This window comes from Aspergillus vadensis (genome assembly GCF_003184925.1).
Source record: "Aspergillus vadensis CBS 113365 unplaced genomic scaffold BO88scaffold_6, whole genome shotgun sequence".
Lineage (NCBI taxonomy): Eukaryota > Fungi > Ascomycota > Eurotiomycetes > Eurotiales > Aspergillaceae > Aspergillus > Aspergillus vadensis.
In genome coordinates this window covers 1,136,945-1,159,465 of record NW_020292044.1, presented here as the reverse complement: position 1 = coordinate 1,159,465, position 22,521 = coordinate 1,136,945, and the positions used below count along the sequence as shown (strand labels likewise).

The 22,521-nt window shown below is 51.1% G+C and overlaps 8 protein-coding genes across 8 annotated transcripts; 3 read left to right on the top strand and 5 right to left on the bottom strand.

The window, feature by feature from the left end:
- The first annotated feature begins 87 nt into the window (after positions 1 to 87).
- BO88DRAFT_403446 (splicing regulator NSRP1-like domain-containing protein) lies at positions 88 to 1,707 on the top strand. The gene has a single exon (XM_025706369.1). It carries the CDS (start codon positions 133 to 135, stop codon positions 1,558 to 1,560), a length of 1,428 nt encoding a protein of 475 aa, XP_025565091.1. The 5' UTR covers positions 88 to 132; the 3' UTR covers positions 1,561 to 1,707.
- On the bottom strand, positions 1,703 to 3,261 carry BO88DRAFT_403445 (Zn(2+) transporter ZRT3). Its single transcript, XM_025706368.1, has one exon. It carries the CDS (start codon positions 3,053 to 3,055, stop codon positions 1,850 to 1,852), a length of 1,206 nt encoding a protein of 401 aa, XP_025565090.1. The 5' UTR covers positions 3,056 to 3,261; the 3' UTR covers positions 1,703 to 1,849.
- A 2,245-nt stretch (positions 3,262 to 5,506) lies between these two features.
- On the top strand, positions 5,507 to 6,281 carry BO88DRAFT_403441 (uncharacterized protein). Its single transcript, XM_025706367.1, has 2 exons — positions 5,507 to 5,554; positions 5,641 to 6,281. The coding sequence occupies exon 2, from the start codon at positions 5,648 to 5,650 to the stop codon at positions 6,053 to 6,055; it is 408 nt and encodes a 135-aa protein (XP_025565089.1). The 5' UTR covers positions 5,507 to 5,554; positions 5,641 to 5,647; the 3' UTR covers positions 6,056 to 6,281.
- Positions 6,282 to 6,622: 341 nt separating this feature from the next.
- On the bottom strand, positions 6,623 to 7,600 carry BO88DRAFT_248621 (uncharacterized protein). Its single transcript, XM_025702194.1, has 2 exons — positions 7,522 to 7,600; positions 6,623 to 7,456 (listed from the first exon to the last, which is right to left on the bottom strand). The coding sequence occupies exon 2, from the start codon at positions 7,378 to 7,380 to the stop codon at positions 6,700 to 6,702; it is 681 nt and encodes a 226-aa protein (XP_025565088.1). The 5' UTR covers positions 7,381 to 7,456; positions 7,522 to 7,600; the 3' UTR covers positions 6,623 to 6,699.
- Positions 7,601 to 7,772: 172 nt separating this feature from the next.
- BO88DRAFT_403440 (DNA/RNA non-specific endonuclease) lies at positions 7,773 to 9,332 on the top strand. The gene has a single exon (XM_025706366.1). It carries the CDS (start codon positions 8,076 to 8,078, stop codon positions 9,078 to 9,080), a length of 1,005 nt encoding a protein of 334 aa, XP_025565087.1. The 5' UTR covers positions 7,773 to 8,075; the 3' UTR covers positions 9,081 to 9,332.
- On the bottom strand, positions 9,213 to 10,940 carry BO88DRAFT_403439 (putative RING finger domain protein). The gene is made up of 3 exons (XM_025706365.1): positions 10,133 to 10,940; positions 9,823 to 10,078; positions 9,213 to 9,754 (listed from the first exon to the last, which is right to left on the bottom strand). Exons 1-3 carry the CDS (start codon positions 10,712 to 10,714, stop codon positions 9,432 to 9,434), a joined length of 1,161 nt encoding a protein of 386 aa, XP_025565086.1. The 5' UTR covers positions 10,715 to 10,940; the 3' UTR covers positions 9,213 to 9,431.
- Positions 10,941 to 11,073: 133 nt separating this feature from the next.
- BO88DRAFT_403438 (uncharacterized protein) lies at positions 11,074 to 12,380 on the bottom strand. Its single transcript, XM_025706364.1, has one exon. The coding sequence runs from the start codon at positions 12,355 to 12,357 to the stop codon at positions 11,383 to 11,385; it is 975 nt and encodes a 324-aa protein (XP_025565085.1). The 5' UTR covers positions 12,358 to 12,380; the 3' UTR covers positions 11,074 to 11,382.
- Positions 12,381 to 14,698: 2,318 nt separating this feature from the next.
- On the bottom strand, positions 14,699 to 19,025 carry BO88DRAFT_413454 (Arf family guanine nucleotide exchange factor SYT1; the record flags this gene model as incomplete). The annotated part of the gene is made up of 3 exons (XM_025708127.1): positions 14,699 to 17,205; positions 17,260 to 18,495; positions 18,599 to 19,025. The coding sequence occupies 3 exons, from the start codon at positions 19,023 to 19,025 to the stop codon at positions 14,699 to 14,701; spliced, it is 4,170 nt and encodes a 1,389-aa protein (XP_025565084.1).
- Positions 19,026 to 22,521: the final 3,496 nt, after the last annotated feature.

Below are 22,521 nucleotides of genomic sequence, written 5' to 3'. Positions count from 1 at the left end.
GATAGGTAGGGGTCCACGTGACGTGCATCATGGGTTTCTACTAGCTGCATCTTCATCTTCCTTCCATTCTCATCTTCTTAAGGTCTACAGAAAACAAATATATCAATTCGACTGGGAAAAATAAGGGATAACATGCCTCCCCCAAAGCTAGGCTTCGGTCTCAACCCTCCCTCCAAACCCACCTCTCGACCTAACCCCCCCGCGCCGAAACGCAAGAAACCTATCTTCGGCGATGACTCCGACGACGATGAATCCCATTCTACTACCAGTGTCAAGAAAGGCACTAGCAGCGGCGGTGACAGCGGCGCAATTGAAATCACGACGATAGGCGGCCTCGACGACCTCACACCTACCAACAACGAAGAAGAGGAAGCCCGCCCCACGAAACGCAAGCTCCTCGCTCCCGGCGCAACATCATCATCCAGCGCACCCAAACCACCAAACACGAAACCGCTCAACAAGAGCTCCATATTCGCGGACGCTTCCGACGAAGAAGAAAAAGCAACAAACACACCAACGTACGGCCTCAACACCTCCACGAGCAGCAAACCCAAACCCAAAAGCAAAGACCTCGACACCACAAAACCCTACACGAACCTATCCGCCCTCCACAGCAGCCGAAAACACGCGGCCGAAGCCTCCGAACTCGACCCGACAATCTACTCCTACGACGCGGTCTACGACAGCCTACACGCGAAACCGAACAAGGACAAAAAGGCCTCAGACGATAGCGAGAGCGGCTCGACGGTGCCGAAATACATGACGTCGTTGCTGCGCAGCGCGGAGATCCGCAAACGGGATCAAATGCGAGCGCGGGATCGTCTGCTCGCGAAGGAGCGCGAAGCGGAGGGCGACGAGTTCGCGGACAAGGAGAAATTCGTGACTGCGGCGTATAAGGCGCAGCAGGAGGAATTGCGGCGGGTGCAGGCGGAAGAAGAGGCGCGGGAGAAAGAGGAGGAGGAGAGACGGAAGAAGAATGGGGGATCTGGGATGGTGGACTTTTACCGGGATATGTTGTCGCGTGGGGAGGAGAGGCATGAGGCTGTTGTGAAGGCGGCGGAGGAGGCGGCGAAGAAGGTGAAGGAGGGTGGTGGTGTTACTGAAGAGGAGAAGGAGGAGGGAGAGAAGAAGGAGAAGAGTGAGGCGCAGATGGCGGAGGAGTTGAATGCCAAGGGGGCGCATATTGCGGTTAATGATGAGGGTCAGGTGGTGGATAAGAGGCAGTTGTTGTCGGCGGGGTTGAATGTCGCGCCGAAGCCGAAGCAGACGCAGAAGGAGAAGGATGCGGCGGCTGCGGCGGCGTCGAGGGCTGCGGTGCAGGCTTCGAGGTTTGGGGCGCAGAAGCAGGCCGAACGGGGTGGACAGCGTGCGCGCCAGACGGAGATGATTGCGTCGCAGTTGGAGGAGCGGGCGAGACAGGAGGAGGAGGCCGAGGCGGCACGGCAGAAGGAGATTGCGGAGCGGAGTCGCAGTCGCAAGACGGAAGGGGATGTGATGAGTGCGAAGGAGAGGTATTTGGCCAGAAAGAGGGAGCGCGAGGCTGCTGCGAAGAAGGCGTGATTGTCTACTTTGTGAGTGGTAGATTGCATATGGTTGGCGTTGGATATGGATCCTGTATAGTGTATGATATAATGAATGATTCTTCGGGTACTAAAATGGTAGTGGCGATATTTCTGTCTTACGGGCGAACTAGCAAGTGGACTAGTAGTGAGACAGTATATATTGGATTTCGTTACTCGTTCCTAATCATAAACCTAACGCCAGGAATGCTATCTCTTGACTAAGTGTTCTAGTATAAGAATGCGCTGCATCTTGGAATACTTTTTACCACCAACGCCGTTTAGTATGACTATGCGGTCAGGGCGAAACTGAGCCCCATCAGGACCATTCCTCCAATAGCGAACCCAGTGCACATTCCCCGATTGTGAGTTAGGGTAAGGCCTTCGCTGAACAGCTGCAGAGCAACCGAGATCATGACGCCCGCCGTCGCGGCAAACATACCGCCGTAGACACCCCAGGACGGGCCAGCGGCGTCGTCGCCGTTAGCACGCCGAGCACCCCAGATCCAGAGAGCTGCCAGCGCAGCGCCAGCAGGTTGGCTGATGCCGCCTAGCAAACTTGACCAGAACATGGCCCAGCCGCGCGAATGCAGCGCGAGATACAGAGGTAAGGCCATGGCGAATCCTTCGCTGATGTTGTGGATGAAAAGAGCCAAGAAAACCGTAAGACCTAAAGTCGGGCTCGCATGGTTCGTAGCGTAGGTGATAAACCCCTCCGGCAACTTGTGCAAGGCAATTGCTATAGATGTCTGCAGACCGATGGAGAGAAAGGCGTTCTGTGGCACATGGTGATGGTGTTGGGGGTTGGGTGGCGGCTTAGTTCCGTCTTCAGGCGCCATATCCTGGTCATCAAGAAGCCCGGTCCGGGAAGAAGAGGAACTCGCCTCTTGACGACGAATTTGCGAGGATGGCAGGTTTGCCTCCAGATCATCTAGTCGTGCCGAGTCCACTTGCACGGATATGCTGTGGGGATGCGGCAGCGGCGGGCGCACGGTGCCGTCATCCAGGACAGAGATTTCCGGTCCCTCGAGGGTCTTGGTGCATTCGTGCCCGCACGCCTGCGAGAATCCAAAACAGGGACCATTCTCATCGCAATGTGATTTGACTCCGCCAACCAGACGACTAATGCGTCGTGTCAAGCGGATATGCAGGGATTCCCTTCGCACAAGTGCGCCTGGGTCTTCACCAGCAGCGGGGACGGTCACAGTGGCTGGGGAAGACTTGTGAGTCAAAAGAGGAGTTCGCTCATTCAGATGGTTAGGGCCGTGGGAGTGTGTATGACCGTCTGGCTTGCCCCCGTGTTCATGATCAGAGGTGGGGTGTGGCTCATGGGTATGAGCACAGTCGACGACATGTGACGGTATGTAGCGATGCAATAGTGCCGATGCCAAACGGATGATGACCGCGCCCGCCAGGAAGAGACCGATAAGGACGTATGCAGCAAGCGAGGGGGACAAGCCAGCTCGAGTCAGGTACCGATGAGAAGTAGGCAGCATGCTATAGAGAGAAGTGTAAAGCTAGCGCGGTCAGCATGCTACCAAAGTTAGGGTCAACTGGTCAGAGAGAGATACCATGACGCCCGCGCTTAGACTCAGAGACGCAGATAAGAAGGCATTGTTATGGACGATCTGGAAGCTTTTGCGGCGAGACAATCGCCGTAAAACAAGATCCACACAAATGACGGCCGATCCCAAGACACAAGCTGGATTATGTTAGCTAGCGAAACTTAAGTACTATACAGAAGAAAGACTTACCCACGCCTGACACGGCGCTCATGACCCAGCCCCGTAGGTCATTGCTGGCAGCCATGATGAGTAGTAGGCGAGAATGCCAGCAATTGATGCCAGCGAAAAGACTCTGACGGGGAAGAAAGAACGAGACTTTTCAAAGGGGAAAGGAAAGAGAGTTTGGGGGAGCCTTGGATTTCATGATATCATGTCACGCGGCGGGCGATTAGATAACCTGGGGACCTTGCGGGCAACAACGCTGCTTTGATCCAAACAGCGGCTTTGTTCCTCTTCAACTTCTTTCTTTTCCTCCCCTTACCTGCAGCCAACGAATCGCCCTTTCACTGCGTCTCTGCAGCGCCGTTGGGGAGTTTCATCGAGGAGCCACTCGGGTGAGGTTTAAACTACCAAGTTTAAGGAAGATGATAATACGCTGCTTGGAGCCCCGTCCCCCTCCCGAGCCCCTTGTACAACTCATCGCGCCTTCAACGCCCCTGTCCGCTAGTCGCCCTACCACCAGACTCCAAGGTCCCCAGGCTAATTTCTCATCGGGCCATGAGCTGCAGCAACGCAGTAGGTCATGGCGAGTCACGTAGCAGTATGTCTAAACTTACGATATATCGCCAGCACCGGCGCCAGGCAACAGCCCTGAATGACTCGGAGTCCGTGATAAGCGTATAGTAGTATGTACGTCCTCCCTGGAAGTGAGCCCATGCATTCGACGCGCAACATGGTTGGCGGTATGGGAGCCCCAATTTATCAGCTAGAGCGGAAGGCGTAAAGTAGACTTTACCTTGCGGTCCTGCTCATGAAAGTTGTAACGTGATGTAGACTGCCAGCTATGCAGAGCTAGACTTCTACTAGACGTCTGATTTACTTCGGAGGCTGATTTCCATTATTCAGAACTGCTAGCAAATTGCTGCAGAAGGCATCGCTCCTTGTGCAAACGAATCATCTTCTCTGGAGACATACGTCCGCTTTGCAGTAAAATGCATGTTCCAGAAGCCGGGGTGCTGTTCACGTTATATGCCACGGACGTACCTAATCATACGTTCTAGCGAAAGAAATGTAGTATCCAGAGATTGTGACACACTTGGACCTTGATTAGACACGTTTGACCCTAAACCAGCCTGACGGTAACCTTAGTTGAATGTTCTATTCCCAACGAGAAGCGCACTCTCACAAATGCTAGTTGGCATGGCGGCGAGGGCAAGTTTTTCGGCGTTGCCGGTTGCATTAGCGTGGGACTATGGGGCGTAAGAGGATCTGAGGGCCGCTTGAATGGTCGGCGCGAGTTAGCCTAAGATTTTAGTTGATCGTCAGTCACCAGTAGCACTCCAGATTCCAGTAATGACAGTCGTACCTCATGAGAGCACATCCTTCCCAGTGGTCAATGCCTCTGCATAGCTCTAAGAGCCAAGACTCTAGGAAGCATTTATAGTTTTCCTTCTTGGTACATGTCAGACCCCAAATCTTGAATTGGAACCCGAAGTACCATCCATTTGACTCGAAATGACGGAATCTGTTGTAGCAGAAGAATGTCATTCTTGCCTGTGAGTAGCGATTTGTGTATAGCATCTTAAGCCAGGTGAAACGATCGTCGATAGAAGAAGAATAGTCATGTTCGCTATCTTTCGAATGACCAATGTGTATGACTGACACAGTGGTTCTCCAGTCCATGGCTCTCCTGCAGACTGATCTCCCCTGCACAATTATCAGATAAGCCTGTACCTGCTGCCAATGTCCGGAGAATATAAAAGTGGTACAAATGCAACCGCATTAGATATCAAACACTCTTTAACGAATAATGAAGTAATTGTCGGAGAAATTCCAATAGTAAGGAGAGAAGGAGAAAGCTAAGACGAGCCAAGTCGATATAACAACGTGGATTATGCCCCGAGCAGTGCAACCACGCAAGCCGCGGTGTCCAGAGGCATTGTCGCACCGGCCAAACCAGCCATGAATGAAGTGCAACGTGAAAGGCACCCAAAGTCTATCCCTCGACGTCGAGTGACGTACAGGGGCTCCGTCACATGATGGCAGGCAACCAGCGCTAGAAAAGCATCAATTCGATTTGATCAAAGACACTTTCCCCTCTCAACTTGGGCTACACAAGCATCAGAATCAATTACTCACAATCGTCACTTTGCTAGCAAGAAAGCCTTCTCTTTCAATATAAAAGCACCCTCAATCGCCGCCCCTAAACCGACTCGAGGATTGTTTTCATCTCCATCCTCTTCTCCCTCTATCATATTTGTCCCCAAGCAGGTACGCTCCAAAGCACAACATCAAGCAATCATGTCTCACATCCAGTCCCTTGGTAAACTCCTGGTTCTGATTCTCGTCTCTTCAAGCTCCGCCATGTCTCTCACTCGCTACACCGCACCCATTCCCCAGGGCGCGAAGGTGGTCGAGACGCGTGAGCAACTCAACCAAGTAGTCCGGGAAAATCCTGAGACTGTCCTGTACGATCAGGATGGTGGCTACATGTTGAAAGATGAGAGCGGTACCGTGATTGCCATAGCTGCGGATTCTCTGTGTCCCGAGCTGGACCAGGCCTTGGCTGAAGTCGAGGCCCTCCAAGCAGAGACGAAGCTGGCTGGCAATGCCGGAGACCAAGGTGATACCACCAGCAAGAAAAGAGACGTTAATGATGTTCAGGACACTAATCGTCCACTTCGTTGTTCTCACCCTAGATGCTTCAATTCCGCCATCTGCCTGACCTATACCGATTGTCACGTCTGTTTGCGACAGCACCACTGTATTTGAAATGGTTGATACTTTACACGATGGGGTTTGAAGAGTTGGAAGGAATCTGATATAAGGAGGAACTACGAAGAATGGGATTGTGATGGCTGTGTGATAGTGGATTATCTGAATGAAGGAGGGGCGATGTATGTATGCATATGCAGACTGGGGCAGAGATTGTTGTCAATGGCTTGCTTCTCTGCAGTGACCTGGCTCGAGAATGTGATGCACTTTGATCTTCTTGCAACCTGCGCGTAGCGTTGAAGTAATGTAAGAACATAGAAGGGATTGCCAGATAGTCGACGCATGCCCAAACGTAGGTAATCACTACATACTAGAGACGCAACTCAAACCCAGCAGGTCTTCCATATTTGCTACAAGAGCAAGTATGCGCACCCCATATACATGAAGACAAGTTTAGGGTCTGCCAAATACAAGCGTCGGAAAATGAATCTGATAGCGTGTATAGCCAATTACAGAAATACCACCCGTCATAATGACCCTACAATCTGCCATGATAGAACTATGTACAACAAAGACGCATCAACAAGCTAAGAAAACGAGTTGGTCTGCTCTCAGCAAGACACCCTGTATTTCATTTCCGGTCTTCCTATTTCCGTCTTCAGCAAGATGATATTCAAAACATCGTCTCAACCATGAGCATCTCAAGGAATCTTCATATGCAAAAGCTCCTCCCAAAGCTTGTTGAAGTCGTCCCAGGTCATATTCAAGGCTTCCTCGGGGGTAGTCCTTGCATAGATGATGTCCGCGTAGTTAGCACCTTCCGAGTTTCGCTTTGAGAGTCGCGAAAGCAGAATGCAAGTAGCCTGAAGAGGCGAGATAAACGTTGGATCCAGCTCGTTGCACGATGACACTATTCTTGCCAACAACTCAACGTCATCCTTGTATGAAACATGAGGAGCGCTTTGGCTAAAGTCCATCAGACCCCTGTACCGTATCACCAAGTTTTCAGCAATGGGAGTCGAGGCGATTTTGAGGCATGTCTCTAATAGGACGTCGGCGTATTTCGTGGCCTGCGGCGTAAAGCGAGGATCGAAGATATACCCCTTTGGTATGTTGTGAAGTATGTAGATTTTTACGCAATTTGATAGATATTTCCAATTATCCCAGGTAGAGGAATCGTCCTTAGGAGGATGAGGGAGTTTAGGATTGACAAGGTCTTGTAAATGCCATTTCTTGAGCTTTTCCCTGACTTGAACGTACCACAGATGCACACTGTCCATGGTCAGGTCAAAGTCGATTTTATCTGCTAGTATTTCGTCTTCTGACGTGCTGATTTTCCGAACGATTTCCACATTGATGCGGCGTGCCTGTGTATCTTCCATGATTATGGGATGAAAAAGGATGGCGCAAATCACAGGCTGTGAGAGAAAAGAGTAAATGAATGATAGCTGCCATATTCTGGAAAATAAAGTTGATTAGAATACATAACCTCACGTAGTAGAACGGGTTGATTCAATGCTCACTACTAGGCTTCTCGGGAATTGCCTGTATAGAATCGAGATGCTTCTAAATCGACTGCAGGGAATTTCCTGTCTTTCACTGAGCCTTGGCCAGTAACCTTATAGCTGCAGGGAATGCTATGTGGAGTCCGGGGCATTTCATCATGGTCAGTAGGTCATCTGCACACGGTGATCATCCGACCAGCGTGGCATCGAAGCTGGCATAGCATATAAAGAAGTCTCAACGCAGCTGTTAGGGAATTGCCGGTCATTCCTTTTCATCACTCTAGCCCACTCACAGTCACCAGTGGCAGTTGTACCCATCCAGACAAGTGAAGACCCAAAGTTACCAGCGAGACGGTGTTTGTAGATTACCCTTTTGGGATCATTCAGGCTATACTTCCCGATCATCTGATTGCCGCCCGCTGATTGGTCTCCGCTTCAACATCAATTTTACTCTCTTCGGCAATCCACTTTTTTCTCCGTCCCGATTCTATCCATCCATCTCTTTCATTCCTATCCTTCCTCTCCTCTCCTCTGCTCCTTGGACATCCTCCCTCCCTCCATCACCGCAAACCATGTCCAAGGCCACCTTCGCGGCCATCGCCGCCGCCAGTGCCGCCACGGGCGCCGGTCTGACGGCTCTCTTCTACTCTCCCCGACCCCAACCACAACAGCAACAACCACTCCCCCAACAACAAGTCCCTCCTCACCCTCCGACGACCACCTCCTCCAAACTCCCCGCCCCTCAACCCGCCGCTCCCTCTCTCGCCCCCAAACCCACCCCAACCAGCGGCTTCCCCGTCGACCCAGCCGGCATCTACCAATATGGCTTCCCCGGTCCGGTAGCCGACACTCTCCTCTCGGCGCCCCTAGCCGGCGCCTACGACCGTCGCACACGCAACCCATCCTGGGTGGCCGAACACATCACCCCGCAGTCCCTGGCACAAAAGAACGCGGACCGCAAGGGCAGCACATTCTTCGAAGACACCACGATCCCGCCGCTATTCCGCGCCAAACTGTCCGACTACTTCCGCTCCGGCTACGATCGCGGCCACCAGGTGCCCGCCGCGGACGCCAAATGGTCGCAGGACGCCATGGACGCGACCTTCGCGCTGTCGAACATGTGTCCGCAGGTCGGCGAGGGATTCAACCGCGACTATTGGGCCCACTTTGAGGAGTTCTGCCGTGACTTGACGAAGAAGTACCCCTCCGTGCGCGTAGTTACTGGTCCTCTTTACTTGCCTCACCGCGATCAGGATGGAAAGTGGCGTGTCTCGTATGAGGTTATTGGAAACCCGCCGAATGTTGCTGTCCCCACACACTTCTACAAGGTCGTGTATGCGGAGGAGGGTCCCGCTACGGCGGGTAAGGTTGCGCTGGGCGCGTTTGTGCTCCCTAATGCTAGGATCTCGAATGATAAGCGCTTGACGGAGTTTGAGGTGCCGCTTGAGGCTGTGGAGCGGGCTAGTGGTCTGGAGTTCGCGGCCAAGTTGGATGCTGGCCGCAGGAAGAGACTGTGTCAGGAGGTTAAGTGTGATGTTGTCGTGAGGGAGTTTAACAATGCCAGCAAGAAGAAATAGATCTGGTATGGTGGTGTATGAGAGATGGGGGGTTTGTGGATAGTGAGTTGGAAGGGAAGGGTTTTCCTTCATTTGTATTTTAGACTTATCATTATTCCCTTTGCATGGCCTGGGATATCATTAGGTCGATTTCGGCTCTGTATAGATTGACATTGCATCTATATATGCATTCATATTGATCACACGTTATGGGCTTTCCCAGGTTGTATAGATATAGATATAGCAATAGCGCCGTCTCCACGGCCTGTTGATAACCCAATTTCCGCGCCCCAACGCGGGTTTATACACACACACTGAACCCATCAACCACTCACCAACTCCACGCCAGACCAGACTCGTAAGCAGACCATATCAACATTGAAATGCAACACCCGACTTAGTCGCAACATTCCCGCCTCTCCCCGCAAACCCTGTTCCTTCGGAGCTAACCTCCACCAAACCAGGCCGGATACCCTCCTTGTCCTTCTTTTTCTTCTTCCCCGACGACGCAGAATCCTTGTTACTGTCATTTGACGGTGTGACATCCGTCTCGCAGACGTAGCATAGAATCCGCCCATGCAGGGCAGCGGTCTGCTCCTGTTCTTCTTTCGAGGCGTGCGGGTCCGGCGCATCGTGCGGAGTCATGAATTTGTTGACGCATGGTTGGCAGATGACATGGCCGCAGGGTTTCGTTACTGGATATAGTAGATCTAGGTTAGTATTCGCGTTGAGGAAACTGCGGTGGGTAAGATGGTGATCATACGCATTGCTTTGAGCCCGTTTGTCAATGTCTTCTTGCAGCTTGGGCAGACACGGGCCGGGGAGCCATCGGAGGTCTTTTCTTCGGTGAAGTGCACCTCCACTAAGGATTTGAGGGAGTAGCTGTGGCGATTGGAGTCGGTGGAAGCAGGGCAAATGGGTGTTAGTTTAATGGTTTTGTTGGCGGCGATTTCGTTCGGATCGGTGGTGGGTGTGAGCGAGGGGACCCAAAAGGATGGGAGGGCTGATTTGTTTGCTTCCTGAGGATGGTCAGTAAGTTAACTACCAGAGGGGGGTGGACAATAATAGTAGACCTTTTTTTTCTTCAACTCATTCTTCAACCGTTCCTGCTCCTCGCGCGCAATTCTAGCCATCTCTTTATCATCCAACTCGAACACCTTCTTCCGCTTCCCGTCCACTTCTACCTCCCGCGCCTTGAAAGCAGCCAATGCCTCTGAGGTATCTGCTTTCCGTTTCTTGGAGCTCTCGTCATTCTGTGATTGGCTTGACCCGTTGTTCTTCTTCGCTGCTGCATCTAACCCCATGCTCACTAGTTCAAAATCACGGAGTTCCCGTGTTCGCGCTTCATCTAATGCCCGCTCCTCCTCCTCTGCAAGACGCTTTTTGGCTTCATCGCGTTCCTTTTCGAGACGCTTGATCTCCTGTCGCTGGGCGAGAAGGTCGCTGATGGCGCATTCGCGACAGAAGAGATCTCCGTTGGTGGCGCAGGCGACGACGGGTTCTCGCGCCGGGTGTAGGCAGAGGCGACACGAGCCGAATGGGAGGAAAGAGTCGCGGCCGATGACGCCGCGTTTGGTGCCCCAGCTTGATTTGAGGAGATCGCGCTCGTAGGAGGTAAAGTGGGGAAGGGAGGTGTTGCGCTTAGAGTGCGCCATGGTGGTGATTCTGTGCGTGGGAGGTGGATTGGTTGATGTGAGGTTATGGATGGAGCATCGGCGAGGGAGAAGATATTGCGGAGTGGGGATCGGAGGTCGGAGGGTCGGTGCGGAGTAAGTTATGTGGGTAGATGAGGGGATGAAGCTTCCGGTAACACCAATTCAGATATTCAGCGAGTTAGATATGTGACAGGTCAAGCCAATGGCTAAAATAAAGCAAAACAAGAAGGTCAAGAGGAAAGTTCAGTTGAAGGAAAGTTGAAGCTGGAGAAATCGTGGCCGACGCGATTATGTCATGCCGTCACATGCTATCCATCCATCCCACAGTTCCATCTCTTCCTCTTCCATTGCTTGTCCAACTCGTTTCACAGAAGAGATACAACATAGAATTGAGACACCGGTTAAATCTAACAGAGGAGGGTGATTATGTATCGTTAGCAGTCATGATAATCAAGAACAATCCAAGCGAAACATGTCGGAAGGAGAGAGCAGTGTCACAGTTCTGAATCCTCTCATTTGATGGGCTTCTGACAGCCACAGCAGAGATAACATTCACGCTTTCTCGCCCTTCCGTGGTTTTCTTTCCCTCTGGGATGCCATTTGGTATGGGCGTTATGGTAGGTTCGCCGCTATGATAACGAGCACGTCAGTACTCATTATGCTTCGGGTCAGTTCTGAGACGAGACACTCACCAGCATTCTGTCCCTCATATACTCTCCCACCAGGCCTGTCTCGTTGAGGATGCTCCAACACACATCAAAGAAGTCCTTCTCTGGGTCGGTGCAGTCGGGGTTGCGGTTAGCTGGCCCTGTCCGTGGTTTCTCTGGCTTCTTGGGCCGTCTTTTTCTCGGGACACTCTTTGCCTTAGCCAGAGCCGGGCTGACTTCGATGTCTTTGAATCCTGCACTTGCTGCCTTTTGAAACACCGCTTCTGCCTCTTTAAACCCTATTTCCATAGCCTCTAGGACCTCATCCCACCAGCTGCCAGCCATATCTTCTAGTGTCAAAGGTTTCGTGGTTTCAAAGATGCAGGCAGGCTCAGTGGCCCCAGTATCCTGCGCGTCTGGGCCGGCCACAGAAGCAGCTGGGGGTTTGGAACTGGTAGATTCTGCGTTGATCATGTTGGAGGTTGACGCGTTTTCCCACACAGGTTGATCACATTCACTGCAGGTTTCAGATCCCCAGGGGCCTTCTTTGTTCTCTATTGTGGTCTGCATTGGGGTATCGTGTTTGACGGCAGGATTGTTTGCACCCATTTGCCCGTACTGTGTGGTAACCATGTCAAGCTCGTATGTTTCTTCGGTATCTTCCTGTTGGTCCTCAGTATATCCGTGGTCGCTAAACTGAACCTCTTCTTCAGGATAGTCAAACATGCTCATAGGAAGGAAGACGCCGCCGTCATCAATATCCACCTGGCTTCCAGGATCGTTGCTGAAGAGCTTCTCACTTTCCTCCTCATAATAGTTACCATATTCCGCCTCATATTCGTCATCTCGCTCAACCGTTTCAATCCAGGATTCGGAATCTCGCACGGGGCTATCGCTATAATCAACGGTTTCCCACGAGTTCGTCCCGTCATCAGAGACTTCAGGTCCAACAGCATACTCAGCCGAGTCATCCATAGCTTCCCCGTAGCCGGCCATTCCAGCTTCACGATCGTCTGCAGTATGTTCCTCGAACTCTTCACCTTCATCATCAAGCGCAGCATCAAACATCGGAGGATCCGAAAGTAGAACAACCGGGGGGTTTAGAATAAACTCAAGAGCTGCGCAAATCAGTTGACGACCTTCTCCCCATGTCTCCAATACTCCAGAAAGACTATTCGACTCGCCAGAACACTCACCTAACCGCTTCCTCACTTCAGATGGCGGACATTCCCACCCTCTCCGCACCGATTCGACGTACTCATCCACAGCCAGACACCCCTCCCAGGCCAGTAAGACAAACAAGACACTGACAACCCTACTCAACCAACCAGTCCCCAAATATGTGTCAAAACCTGCCAACAACGACGACGACGATCACACCCCGGTCAGCACGTAACGTAACTTCACGCAAAACAACCCACGCTACACGTAGGATGCCAAAAAAAAACGAATAAGAGGGAGTCAGTAATAATGAAAGTAAAACCCACGTATCGCCCAACCCAAACACGACCTGCCAATCTTATAGCCATAGTATGCAGCCACACAAACCCAGTACCCCGCGCAAACGGACCAAAGACTGATTGGGTATACCAAAATGGCAAACACAAGCACCTTGGCTTTTATCATGGTGTGTCGGATGTTATTTCCAGGCCATTGTTTGAGTCGAGATGGCCGCGCGTGTAAAAGGAGGTTGGTCGTGTTTATCGGTAGGAGATCTTTGAGTAGTAAGTAGGTGGTGAGAAGTAAGTAGCATCAACTTAACCAGGTAGGCAACTACTCAACTACCACTACTACCAGCACACAAAAACAATAGAAAAGGGTAGTAGTAGCAACCAATTTAAAATCCAATCCTCAAGGGAAGAAAAAAAAAACAATCTACAATCGAAAACACAAAACCAACGCAAAGATACAACTACTACTATATCCACAATGGAACGCAGTGACTCTCCAGCACCCACCAGACAAGACCATTCTCCGACCCAGTCGGTAAACATGTATTCCTCCCTAGCCCTACCCCATCTACTTAGACACACCAGATAATCAAAACCCCACAGCACCCATCCCCTTCGACACATTATGGGATTCTACACAGCTTTAATGAGTACCGATAACCCGGTCTAAATCCTGTCATGAATGAAACAAGAAGGTACTATACACCTTGCTTAGGTTTGCATCTTCTTCCCATCATCCAATTCTAGAACCAGTGCCATCTTGCAACTTTGCGATGACCTCGCTTGTGACTATTATAGCACAGACATACTATGGATATACCTCACGTGCTACATTTCCCTTTTCATGTGAGCGTTGAGGTGAGGTGAGGTCATGCTGGGTGAATGACTCATAGTGGATAGAAAATACAGTACTTTATTCATCGTTGTTTCTATCATGAGTGAAGACAGGGACTACTAGGATAGTCAAGTCATTACCTTGGCCCTACGGTGAATTTTTGGCTTGAGTAAAGTACTAGTTAGGGCTGGATTACTACCATGATATCTTCCCTGCTATCACTCAGGCTTTTCGATTATGTGAATGTGGAGGCTGTTGGTTTCTAGTTCTTCTTAAATGCCTTGGATGCATGGCAGTTGGGTGAAATCCTGTGGTATAGGCCATGAAGTTGTTTTGTGATACCTAGTAGCTTTGTTAAGAGTACTTATATACTATGCTACGATGTCTCCTTACACGTCAAAGTCTGCTAGTGGTACTACATGTACGAGGTATAACTAGAAGCTAGATCTATTTTGATACTCAAGCTAGAAGCATCTTTCATAACTAGTTAGCTCCTACATACGAATCCAAAAATTCTCCAATGCCATATCACGCCAAACATAATCGCCAGAGAGATCTCATGCAAAGGTATCTCGAGTTCAACATGACAGAAGAAAAACAAAACAAGCAGTACCATGCCCTTTTTCCGCCCAAGTGCCTTACTCGAATACAATACATAAGAATCCAGCCAGAGAACGACCCATCCGGAAGATCCAACAGAGACAAGAAAATAGTGAAGAAAAACTGGAAAAGTGGTATCAAGGTCGTAACGGCGCCGGACTCGGTCTATTTGCGGAGTCCGCGCGCAGATAAATCTATCAAGTTGAATCGGGGGACAAAAAAGGAGAAGATGGGTAACGTCAGAGCTCTAAATCATATAAGAGGTAATAGTAATACGAGACGGTAGAGAAAGGCAAGATGCAATGAAATGGATTCAAAATGAAAGATGATGTGGGGTATAAAGTAAGTCAGTCGTAAGATAATGAGAACGAAGAGGTAAATAAAACGGGTCTTGACAAGGGTGAGTTGAGAAAATATTCTTCTTGGTTTCGCTTTGAAATATTCGCTCTATTTATGCGTTGACAGCTTGCTCGGGTGTGGCAGTAAGTTTTTTGGGCGTGGTCTCGTCGACGGCATTGCTATCTTCGTTCAAAGAGGATTGGTCGGGATCCGCGGTGACGAAGGAGTTTTCAGTGTGTTTAGAGCTCGACTCGAAACCATCATCGCTTTTGGCCTTTTGGGCCTGGCTATAGAGGTTCTCTGACTCTTCGGTGAAATGTGCACTATTCCTGGTGCCTGGACTCAAACTACGCAGGGAGTGCGGTTGGCCGGGGTGCAATGACCCTGAGGTTATTGAGTCCGCACTACTGGTGATAGCTGGATCGGACATTCTCGGCTCCTCCGATGGAGTGGGCTTCCGAAGTTTGAGACGTTCCTCGGGGGGCATGTTCTGCCACTCACTTCCAAAGGTAATGATCGAAGCCTTCTTGCCATGGACAGTAAAACTAGCAGACTTGCGAGACAAGCCTTCACCTTCATGCGCTCCTTGGCCGTCCTCGTGTGCGCCTGCGGCGGAAGCCGGGTCGCGAGGTTTCTTGCTGCGAGGGAGATGGCCGTGGTGCACACCAGGCGCATCCCGGAGAGTCCGGTGGAGACTGCGACGAATCCGACTGGAACGGTCCATTTGAGCCGCTTCTTGGGTGTCATTCTGCTTCTGATCATTATCGCCTTCCTTGATGACAAGGGATTGTCTCTTGGTCTGAGGAGAGGTATTCACCTCCAGCAAACCTGCCTCGCGAAGTACGCGCTCTTCGCCATCGTCAAAGCTTCCGGGGGAAGTGAGTTTGGAGGCACGTGAAGCCAAGCTGGAGACATCTAGCTTGCTGGCAGCACTGAGCACAGAGGCTTCCCGGGTCAGTCGGTTTGACGGCTCAGGAGAAGAAGACTTTGTACGCTCCTTGAGATCTTCCACCGAGAGTCGTCTACCAATCCGAGAAGCGGCCTCGGATGACGCGAAGGATGCAGGAATGCTCGGTCTGCGCAAGTCTTCTGCCGCAGGCTGGGGTGCCGGTGGTTCGCAGATGGATGGCGGCTTAATAGATTCAGGGTGCGGCGAAGGCGGCGCCATCTCTTTGATCGGTGATGCTAGTTTCTCTGGCACTGCTTCATTCTCCGTTTCCTTGGACTCGGGGGAGGTGGTATCCGCAGGAATCTGTAGCTGCAAATGTTTTTGCTCGGCCAAAGATGGTGTCTCCGCGTCCCCTTCACCCAAGTCACGAACGAGAACTTCGCGGTAGCACCTGGTACGCCAAATATCCTGCCGCACCCACTTGAGCTTAGCAGCCATGCGGCCCGCAGCCATGATGACGCTCTCTCGCGCCCTGGAGTGCACCGGAGTCAGGACCTGCAGATGTCTAGCGTTCCTTAGCAAATCGTCAAGCTGTCGCTGGCTGACGAAAAGTTTCTCATTGGCCTCGCGGATCTTCTGGCGCATCAGATGTCCCCGCGCGACGATCAGATCTTCCCCCATATCTGCCCCAGGATTAGGCGATGGCGGCTCCTTTTCGTTGAGAGAAACACTAGAGCCCCGGCGGCTCATCCGATTCCGCTGCGCCTCGTAGTCAGTAGCCATCATGCCCTTGCTCCGGACGCCAGTGGTTCGGAAGGCTGCGGCATAATTGAGCTTGGCCAGCCAATCATTCATATCTGACTCGCTATTGGCTAAGAATACTTCCTCCAAAGCGTTGTGTCGAACAAATACAAAGGCATGTTTGTGCTTCTTATAACCGCTATCGATCAAAGACACTGCATCATCAGTTTGCATGATCCCATCAGGTTTGAAGTCGGTCAAAGGCGGTTTGAATACAACAGCTCGACGGCGGCCTTCTTTGTAGTGGGATTCCTCTTGGTGCATCAATGACTTGACCCAGTTGACGTCCCTGAAAAAGTAGAGCTTCGAGAACGTCAGAAGGGCACCCCATTCTTGCCATGGGGATCGAGCCTTCTTTTTCTTTGGGTCTTTGCGCCAAAGCAATCCGACCTTGGCTACTTTGATATCCACTAGGCCTGGGTTGGAATCTATCGGGTTTTCCATACTCGAAGGCATAAATGCATCAGGCCGTGAACGCAGGGAGACAATCTGGAGCACAGCGGCTTTGGAAAAGGCACGATGGAGGTTTTCAATATCTGGCGGTCCATCCGTTCCATTACAGCGATACGGATCGTCCAGGTTCATCACATCCTTGAGACTCGGTCGAAGAGAATCGAGTTTTCCATCCATGATCAAGGTGTAGGGATCAACGGGCTCTCTAGTCGAACGACCAAGGTGGTCGGAGCTGGCCGTCTTGAACAATGTTCGGCGAGGCTTTGGAAGGTGGCGCCCGTTGGGATTCGTGTCCTCGATGCGAATGAAGGGTGTGTAGGAGATGTTTTCATAAAAGCACTCTAGGATATCTTCTGAAATGCCTTCTCCACGGGTGTTCTTGACATAGTCTGGTTTCTGCATCTTCCGTTTATTATTCTTGTTGAAGACGTCCGTGTGTAAGATCAGGATCGAAAACGCAATGAAATATGCCTGGTCTGCAAAAGACAAGAGTTAGAGAATTCCATTATGTGGGTTCTAGGGTGACCTACCAGTACTCGCAAAGATACCCGGATTACACTCATGGTATCGGTCAGCGAAGCTCTGGAGGAAACGGTCGATTTGCTGGGTCTCCTTTGGTAATTCCACTTCCATCAATAGCTTCCGAATGGCCATATCGATCGGATCACCAAAAAAGGAGAATCCTCTCATGTACTTGCGCAGAGCGTTCTTATAGAACTCATCGTTCGATTGAGAGAGTACACTGGCAATTACACTCTTGGGTACGGTTGCCTCAAGCCGTTCCAAATAGGTAGTCGGGGTATCACCTTCCTGTCTTTCTGGATAAGAGGGCGACTTGGTGACCGGAGTCTCCGCGCCCCTGGCCGCAGGAGATCCACTCCTGGGGAACAGGGGCTCCGAATTCTGTCGAAGCCGCTGTGGGATGTTAAAAATATCGCCAAAACTTTTCCGTCCACTGGTTGAAGTAGACGTTCGTCCAGACGAAGTGAGATGGGGCGACTGTTGCGGCTCATTGTCCCGGATATTGGCCAAAGAATCCAACGTAGACGAGCGAGCCCGCGTGGTAGGCGGCTTACGTGTTCGAATAGATGGCGTCGAATGGCTCGAATGAGCGGAATTTGCCGAGTCCTTTCTCAAAAGAGGGGGCCGAGGAGAGGAGACACCAGCTGAGGAGCGCGACGGTGACGGCAGTGGAGAGACGTGATCCCGGTCATGATCATCTGAAACATCCGACGTCGGAATCGAAGAGTCCGGTATCGACTTGGGCGCACGTCCATTGAGCGACTGCGAAGCTGTTGGCTTGGGGGGCAAGGGAAAGAGGGGACCCTTGTTCCTCTTCAAGCGAGGCATACGGAATCGTTTTGTGCTGGAAATTGAACCCTCGCTCGTTGGAATTCCACGCGAGGCCGAAGAGCCATGATCCCCACGATCCTGATCAGAACGGGATGACTCGGAAAACCGTGCATCTGTCACAGAAGAGCGATGAGAGTCACCAGGTTGATCACGACCACTGCTCCGTATGGATGTAGTCGATAGACGACCCGGTTCCTCGCCGCTAACTCGAGACTCTGGTCGGCCTGGATTCACCGTCTGCGACCCCGTCGAGCCCTGGGCAGTATGCCTGGACTTCCCATTGATTGTGGACTGTTGTGGGGGGATTTCTTCCACCGTCGGGGTTTTCGAATCGGGGAACAGTTTGAACTTGTTCTTTCGCTTTACCGGCTCCTCGAGTTCATGGCTTGTCGGCGCGGTCGTGATGATTGTAGCTATAAAGCGCAGAGGCATTGGAAAGTCAGTCAATAAAGCCAAATCGTCGGGCGCGAAACAAGAGGTGTGAGAGTGGTAACTCTAGGCAGATGAGTGACTTACGCGGAGGCAAGGATGGCACAGGAGGGATCTCCTGCTCTGCTTTAGCGTACGACTTGGACAATTGCGGGTCCGACGCATGACGAAGCCTCATGAAACTGAAACGGTTCATGCGCCAATTCGGGCCGCTGCCCGGCAACAGTGAGTTCCCAGTGTTTCTGGGCTTCACGGTGGGTTCTTCAGCGCGACTGCGACTTTGTGTGAGGCTAGGGCCATCAGCCCTATAGTCGTCGTTGTGCTCGGCGTCATCTGGACCAGCCAGCGATGGTGACCGTGGAGCAGATTCGGAATGTCTGGGGGCAAGGGCGGTCGTCGAGAGCGTCGGACGAGGCAGCTGTTCGCTGTGACGGGATTGCGGTGGATCGTACAGATAGCTCCGTCGTTTGGCTTCGTTGTCGGAGGAGCCGAGGCGCAGTGCTTTCCAATGCATAGTGACGACGATTTCCAGGAATAGTGTTTTATGTAATCCTGCAGCGCAGCGTGCTTGAGAGACCCATCCGATACTGCTCGATTGATATTTGGCGATCGTCCCACAGCGGTAGGTATAACACGGCTTCAGTCGGATTTGCGATCGGAGCTATGGCGACGGCAAGCTCTTGGGGGGATTTGAGCGAATATGTCACCGGTCGGGCAGACCAATTTGCATCGCGAACCAGCGGAAGGGGAGAGTGAGGCAGGGAAAAGTTGGCAGCGCAAGGAGGTGGGGGCAAGATCGCTGGGCGGAGGAGCGCAGGTCGTTTAAAAAAGGGGGGGTGGTGGAAAGGAGGTGGAGGTCGTCAATCACCAACACGAAATGGCAGTGATCCGGAAATATCGTTAAGGTCGCCAATTGAAGACGATCACATCGCCAGGTGCGAGGTCGATGGAAAGGGTTATGGAGGAGAGAGGGAGGCCGCGTTGAGAATTCCGGGCGGGCGTGGAGAGTTTCAAGGCAGGGCAGGGCAGGTGAGGGGACCAAGTAAACCACAACCACCAACTACTAACTGCTAGTTAGTTAGCAGTAGTGAACAGTACTACTTAGTACTGTTAGAACAGCAGTCCCGAAGAGAGCCAAGGAGGGGCAGAGCAAAGAACTTTTTAAGTAGAATGTAGTAGTAATGATAGGGTGATATAAATGAAGAGAAAATAAATGCTTAGAACTAGGAAAAGAAGAAGTTGAAAGACCGAAGGAATGGAATGAGTGGGAAACCCGGGGGATGGTGGTTGGCAGGAGGGCTAACTAAGAATCACGGTCCAGGCAAGACAGGCGCGAGAGAAAGAGAGAGAGCCGAGACAAGACGGAACAGCGATGATGCTGCTGGGGTTCACTTTCCACTGCTGCTGACGACGGAGAGATTCCAGAAATAGTGGAGTTGGTTTCTGTTGGACTTTCTCTTCCCCATTTCCAACCAACCACACGTGCGCTCGCTCTTGTTTACTGTGGATGTCTTTTTTTTTAGTTTTTTAGTATTTTAGTGTTTCCTTTTCAGCCCGTCAGCCTCCCTTTACTGTGATGGTTCTATTTTGTTTTTTTTCTTGTCGCGATTTTGACTGGCATGTCAACTAATTCAATTAAAAGCTCCATTACATTTTCAATGCCATCCATGTTTCTACGGATGTATTTGGCTTGTTTCTTTCGACCAGGGGTTGTCCTTACATGAATCATGTACCACCTTCATCAACACACTACAAACACTATTCTTAAAAACAATTGTAAATAGCACCCAATGTCTTTCATTGCTCTAAATATGTCTACGATCGGGTCTGGTCTGCAGAACCTCGGATTGTTTCCCAGTGGGTTTGTTTCTATCTTTAACTTCCAAACAGCCCCTAGATACCCTCATCCGGAGTAGCCAGACTAGTTCCTTCACTAGTAGCCAAAGTGGCAGCAGTATGGGGGGGGAAATTAATTCCTGGCCGTAAAAAGCTGGCTGGCTCCCCTTCCGCTGTTCCCTCCCGCCTTATGCTGATCACAGGACCCTCGACTCGCCCTTGACACAACCCTGACAGCCAGACCCTGTATGTATGTAAGTCTCTGTTGTTGTGTGGAAACCACAAATGAAACTATAGACCGGGAAATAAGGAAGAAAGCTGCAAGGCGGCGGCGATGGAGCTGCAAGTTGCACTCGCATCCCCAGCCATGCAGCCACGTGACTGGGGTCTGGCCACGTCAGGCCCCAAGGCCATGACCACCGCTGGCGTCATCTCTGGCTATCCTTTTCGCCCGCCAGATCCGCCGCCCAATTGTCGCCCCCATCGCCCTTTTTCGTCTGTCCGGTCAAACTTGATTTGCATCATCTTGGCTGCCGCTGGAAGCCGGTAGGCCAAGTCTTTGTTCTTCTAGGCATCTACGTTCCTTTCAATTGGATCAGTTAGGAACTTCTGCATTTTGTCTGGATATCGGTGTCCTGACTCGTTCGAACCAAGGTTCCGATTAGGAACGGATCCGCATCTTTTTCACAACTTACTGGCTTCAGCCCACTGTGGTGTTCTGATTTCTGAGATCTTTCTCGAATGCTCTCCATGAAATCCCCCGTAGTGCATATTAGAGTCAATCCGTGTTCGATGATGCCTGGGATATATAGAAATATGCATGTTCCCCTCGTTTCATATCCGGAGTCTGGGATTTAAGTAAGCTGATATTTGAGGTATCAAGATACCGAAACTAATATTGATACACAATGCATCCCCGATGAGTATACCTCCTTCGTCGATAGATAGAGAGCTTTTCCATCATGACGACATATAATTGCTCAGCACAGCTGGCCAAATTGATGTGGCAACATCGACAAACTATCTAAGCAATGCTTGTAGGGTAGGAGGGATACCGCTTTGTCATATAAGGCCATGTTCGCAGGGTCAGACAGAAGCTCGGAAGCTGCAACTCTGGCTCTTGGGACCAAGTATGAGTACGGTCCCTTTGCTTCGTTTTTCTGGAAGGGAATGGGCCTGACACGTACGATGATATGGCTGTACGGCCACACATACGACGCTGGGTGGACTCCTGTGGGGATCGGTCTAGACCTTCAAGATCAGTCACGGTCTCGACTTTCATCCACTACTTGTGGTGTACCAGCTTCTATAGGTACAGGTCCCTCCTTCACCACGCAACCAGCATAGGATGCCTGGAAAATTGTGAGCAAATGAGCCTTACAAGGAGTGTCTCACCACGTCCCATCTGAGTCCAACCCGTGAAAACTTCTGGTTCTAGCGGGGCATGTTAACCGTCGTGAAAAGCCAAATAGCGAACCCGTGAAGATGCCTTCATAGTTGTAGTGTACGATAGTTTGACTACCAGTCACTCTGTATCTACCGTAGCCTTCGTCTTCCGATGGCACCTTCTGGCTCATCAGAGGCATGCTATGTGTGGTCCTGTCGAGTCAGGTAAGGCTTTGAGAACAGCTAGTGCCAAGTCAACCGCACGGCCCATGTATCAGAAGAACCTTTCTCTCACTTAGTATCCTCGTAGACTCTTCTTGTTTGATGCCTTCTGGGACACTACATACTGAAAGAGAAGTGTTCGGCAGAGCAGAAGCGCAGACATCCTTGCCTAATCCGGAATGGCGGGTCAGCGGAGCCAGCCGGGGCGTGACATGGTCACTAGTTCTAGAAAGGTTAGAAGCACTGACTGTCCGCAGCTGTAAGCTAGTCGGAACAGGAATAGTTCCCGGGCCATCCAATGCGGGCATCCATTCGATCTTCTCCAAACTTCGATTATGGCTGCATTCGCCCTCGCCGACTTAGCCTAATCTTTGATCGTGGTCCTTTTAAGTGCTAGACTAGCTCTTGTCCAGCTCGTGGTGGCTGCAGAAATTATACCTCGGCATTTCTATCACCATCTGTTCAAGCTTGTGTTGACTATGGCACAATTTCTTTTGTGCTATGTCTCAGCCTTGTTCATATAAGGTTCCACTCTCCGACTCAGTAACAGAGTCAGTTGTACGAAG

Excerpts from the sequence above, each read along its gene's own strand:
- BO88DRAFT_403439 (XM_025706365.1), bottom strand. The coding sequence starts at position 10,714 with ATGGCGCACTCTAAGCGCAACACCTCCCTTCCCCACTTTACCTCCTAC. Across the intron at positions 10,079-10,132 it reads ATGAGTTGAAGAAAAAAAAG|GAAGCAAACAAATCAGCCCT; the intron begins GTCTACTATTAT and ends GACCATCCTCAG. Across the intron at positions 9,755-9,822 it reads AAACGGGCTCAAAGCAATGC|TAACGAAACCCTGCGGCCAT; the intron begins GTATGATCACCA and ends TACTATATCCAG.
- BO88DRAFT_403441 (XM_025706367.1), top strand. The coding sequence starts at position 5,648 with ATGTCTCTCACTCGCTACACCGCACCCATTCCCCAGGGCGCGAAGGTG.
- BO88DRAFT_403446 (XM_025706369.1), top strand. The coding sequence starts at position 133 with ATGCCTCCCCCAAAGCTAGGCTTCGGTCTCAACCCTCCCTCCAAACCC.
- BO88DRAFT_403445 (XM_025706368.1), bottom strand. The coding sequence starts at position 3,055 with ATGCTGCCTACTTCTCATCGGTACCTGACTCGAGCTGGCTTGTCCCCC.
- BO88DRAFT_403440 (XM_025706366.1), top strand. The coding sequence starts at position 8,076 with ATGTCCAAGGCCACCTTCGCGGCCATCGCCGCCGCCAGTGCCGCCACG.
- BO88DRAFT_248621 (XM_025702194.1), bottom strand. The coding sequence starts at position 7,380 with ATGGAAGATACACAGGCACGCCGCATCAATGTGGAAATCGTTCGGAAA.
- BO88DRAFT_403438 (XM_025706364.1), bottom strand. The coding sequence starts at position 12,357 with ATGGCCGGCTACGGGGAAGCTATGGATGACTCGGCTGAGTATGCTGTT.